This window comes from Coturnix japonica, unplaced genomic scaffold (genome assembly GCF_054131305.1).
Source record: "Coturnix japonica strain WE unplaced genomic scaffold, WE-NBRP24 Scf040, whole genome shotgun sequence".
Taxonomy (NCBI): Eukaryota; Metazoa; Chordata; class Aves; order Galliformes; family Phasianidae; genus Coturnix; species Coturnix japonica.
The window spans coordinates 592,485-595,972 of NW_028188943.1; the positions used below are offsets into that span (position 1 = coordinate 592,485).

General features: G+C 54.8%; 1 protein-coding gene across 1 annotated transcript; it reads right to left on the minus strand.

The window, feature by feature from the left end:
• Positions 1-668: 668 nt before the first annotated feature.
• On the minus strand, positions 669-1,734 carry LOC146752892 (uncharacterized). The gene has a single exon (XM_085531213.1). It carries the CDS (start codon positions 1,642-1,644, stop codon positions 787-789), a length of 858 nt encoding a protein of 285 aa, XP_085387339.1. The 5' UTR covers positions 1,645-1,734; the 3' UTR covers positions 669-786.
• Between the last annotated feature and the right edge of the window lie 1,754 nt (positions 1,735-3,488).

Sequence of the window (3,488 nt, forward strand, 5' to 3'; positions counted from 1 at the left end):
TCTTCTGCCATGGTTGGCACCTCATCCCTGTTGAAGCTGGTCGGGCTGCTGAACTGGGCAGTAAGTCTATTACAGGTGTGCTTGCTACGGTGTTTCACTTCACTGAATAATACGAGATTAATTCTCATTTTTCCTGTGTTCCCTTGAACAGCCACAGGAGCCTTGTGCTATTTGGAGTTTTTTTAAAAGCAAATTGAGGTACCACATATGAAGCTGTTCTCCATTTTAAAAAAATCGGGGGATTCAAGTAAAAAAAGATCATGATGTAACTTAAATGTTTCAAAAATCAAGGGTATCACTCAAGGCTATGTGCTGCTATTGGATTGGAGTTTGATTCTTTAGTGTTCCGTGTGTTTTCCTTCCTCTGATGAGTTCCTGCATTACTCACAGTGGGATGGTTTGGGACAGGGTCTGATTTTGTGATGTCATCACACAGTGTCATCACATGCAATCATAATTGGCCCATCTTCTGCTTATTAGGGTCTTTGTCTCTTTTATTAGTAATATCATGAGTACTGATTTACGGTCATAAATTTCAAAGATGAAATTTAACACCCTCTATCTATAAGGGCAGAAATATGGAGAAAGCAGCATGGGTAGCATGGGTAGGAACAGCAACGCCAGCAGTCTTGTCAAAAACACAGAGACTTTCTTGTCAAAAACACAGAGACTTTTTGTTCTAAGTTTTAAGGGATGTTTATTAGGTATTATAAGCAGCAGGCCGAGAGGCAGATGTTGGGCTCCCGGCCTGCCGGAGCCGTGCTGTGACGGCATTGCGGTGCCGGCCTAGTGCCGCCGCCGGGGCCGCCTCTTGCAGGGCGGCGCAGAGTCCTGGGGGCTGCTGCGGGCCTTCCTCTTCGGGGGACGCCGGGGCCCCCCAGACGAGCGGTCCCTGCCCTGGGAAGAGGGACCCGCTGTGGCCGCCTGCCCTGGCTCCGTGCTGGGCCCTGCGGTGCTGGTGGAGCGGCCTGGGCCCGAGGCAGGAGGCTCCTGATGGGAGGTGCTGGTGATGGTGCTGGCTGCAGGACTGTCCTCCCTCCCTCCAGCAGCACGGGTGTCCTGGTGGTCCAGCTGGTGGCGGATGGTGGGGCCGTACAGGGCTGCAGCGATGCCGATGAGCCTTCTGACGAAGGGCACCACGTCACCACTGGTGGTCATCTGCAGCGCCTGCACCAAGGCCTCCTGGTCCAGCCCGTGCTGGCACAGGAAGTTCACGGTGGTGCACTGTGCCACGTAGACTTCCCACCAGTCGTCGCTGGACACCTCATGGATCTCTCCCTGCAGCCATCGGAGCAGGGGTCCGAGGTCTTCCGGATGTTGCTGGAAGAAGGCAGCCCAGACCTCGGCTGGGAAGTTGTGCTCAGCTGGGATGAGCACCGGCTCTGCAGGCCCCTGCTCGTCCTGCAGGCCGTCACCTGAGTGCGCTGCGGGCTGCGGGACAGCACACTCCAGGTAATCCTCGTCCGACCTCACCGAGTATCGGATGGTGGCGACTTTATGCCCGCATATGGCACAACTCGGCTTCTTCTGTGCCCACCAGACGGCACAGCCGTAGCACAGCTGGTGCTGGCAGGGGGTCACGTAAGCCACATCCTCCCGTACTTGCCCACAGATGGGGCAGGTCCAGTCGGATGTCACATCCATGGCCCGGGCTGTTCGGTGGGCTGGGGAGAGCTGAGGTCGGGAAGCTGCTCCCCTCACAGGTGCTGCAGCAGGCAGAAAGACGGTGTCACCAACTGCAAAAGACAGAGAGAGGCCACGGTCACTCACTGTCCCAGTCTCTCATCAGCAAACCCTCCCGGTCCCTGTTCCCCTCCTGCCACTGCGGGGGCCATGTCCCCACGGGCATAGGCCGGCCTGGGGAGGGGCCCTCAAGAAGCACCCCCAGCTTCTGGCGTCAGGCATTGCCACGCTGCCCACCTGCGCTGCTGCACGCTCCTCTCCTAGATGTCCCAGACGCCTGCAACCAGCAGGGTCGGGGTACAGCTCAAGAGGCTCTGGGATGGCGGCTGAGTGCTGCGCAAGCAACACCCAGATCACGTTCCAGCTCCAAAACTCGCCCTGTCCACACTCCAGTCCTCGCACACTCGCTCGGTTGGAGGCCAGGCACGAACTGCTGGGCTGGGCTGCTGCGCCCGCATTGGAGCAGCGTGGGCCAAGCAGTCACAATCGATCGCACGGAGATGTCACAGACCAGGGCTTGGCCGTGTTGCTGGGCCTCGCCTTCACTGGGGGACATCACCACCCGTCCCACAGCGACGGCGTCATCCACTGCTTGGTCATCACTATGCGCCAGCCTCGCGTGCTGCACGTGTGCCAGCAGCACTCCAGCCCCAGCACACGTTCCTGGGCTTTCCCCAGCGCTGCTGCCCACTCCTCGAAACCCCCCACCTCTTTGTTGCTTGGCACCCGTGTTTCACACCAATCTCCGGGGCCTGGGCCTCATCTTCCCGCATGCGCCATCTGGTAGCTCTGGCCGTGGCCATGGCAAACAGCCCCAGTCTCATAAAGCAAGAAGGTTTATTATTCAATAAAATTTCCTGCTTCCCTCTGTCTCTTGTAGTAGGTGATCTTGGAGATCTCTTCCAGCCCTCATGATTCTATGATTTTGTGCTACCCAAGATGGCTGTTGAGCGAACCGTTCACTTCAGTGGAACATAAGGTCGTCACTGTCCCCAGCATTGTCACCATTCCTTTATATAAGCATTTGTTTTTACTCTTCAACCTTAAGTGCAGTACTCTGGTCTGCTGGAAAGCCAGCCACTGCAGAAAAGGCATAGGGCTGCTAATTAGCTGTGGGAGAGTAGCAAAAGGGGAGTACATTTGACTAGAATAGAGGACTAGAATTACTAATACGTTTCCATCACTGAGATGCTGAGTAGCCACTGGGGCAACTGTGTGTGCTTGTCAGAGTGCTGTGGAATTAACTGGCCACCAGTGAGTAGGATGTGTGTGTGTGCCTTGCCTGAATATGGCCATCTGTGCGAGATCGCAGGGCAGTCCCAGCTCGTTTTGTTCAGTAACTACACAGGGTTTGCTTGCAGCATAGCCCGTACACTTCCAGTACCAGGCCTGCAGTGGTGACTTGACACACATGAGGGATCGCTATCCTGATCCTTCTTAGTCTGTGAAATGTGGTGAAATAAAAGCCTGACGTGCTTCATGTGTAACTTCTGGTCTGTTGCTGTTCAGCTGTTGTTGCCACGTCTGCACTGAGTGGACAAGGTGGCTCTGCTGACTTCTCGATTGGGGTGCCAGAAGGTTTGTTCCAGGTGCACTTGCTGAAGCTTTTCACTGCATTGAATTCCTCATATTAAGCTGTACTCTGTTGTCAGATATCACAGAATTCAAGGCAACGGTCATGATGTAATTTAAGTGTTTCAGAAATTAAGGAGTTCACTCATGGCAGCGTGCTGTTCTTGGGTTGGAGTTTGGTTCTTTACTGTTCTGTGTGTTTTCCTTCCTCTGATGAATTCCTGCATTACTTG

What these genes read in the sequence shown, in the direction of transcription:
- LOC146752892 (XM_085531213.1), bottom strand. Translation starts at nt 1,644, where the DNA reads ATGGATGTGACATCCGACTGGACCTGCCCCATCTGTGGGCAAGTACGG.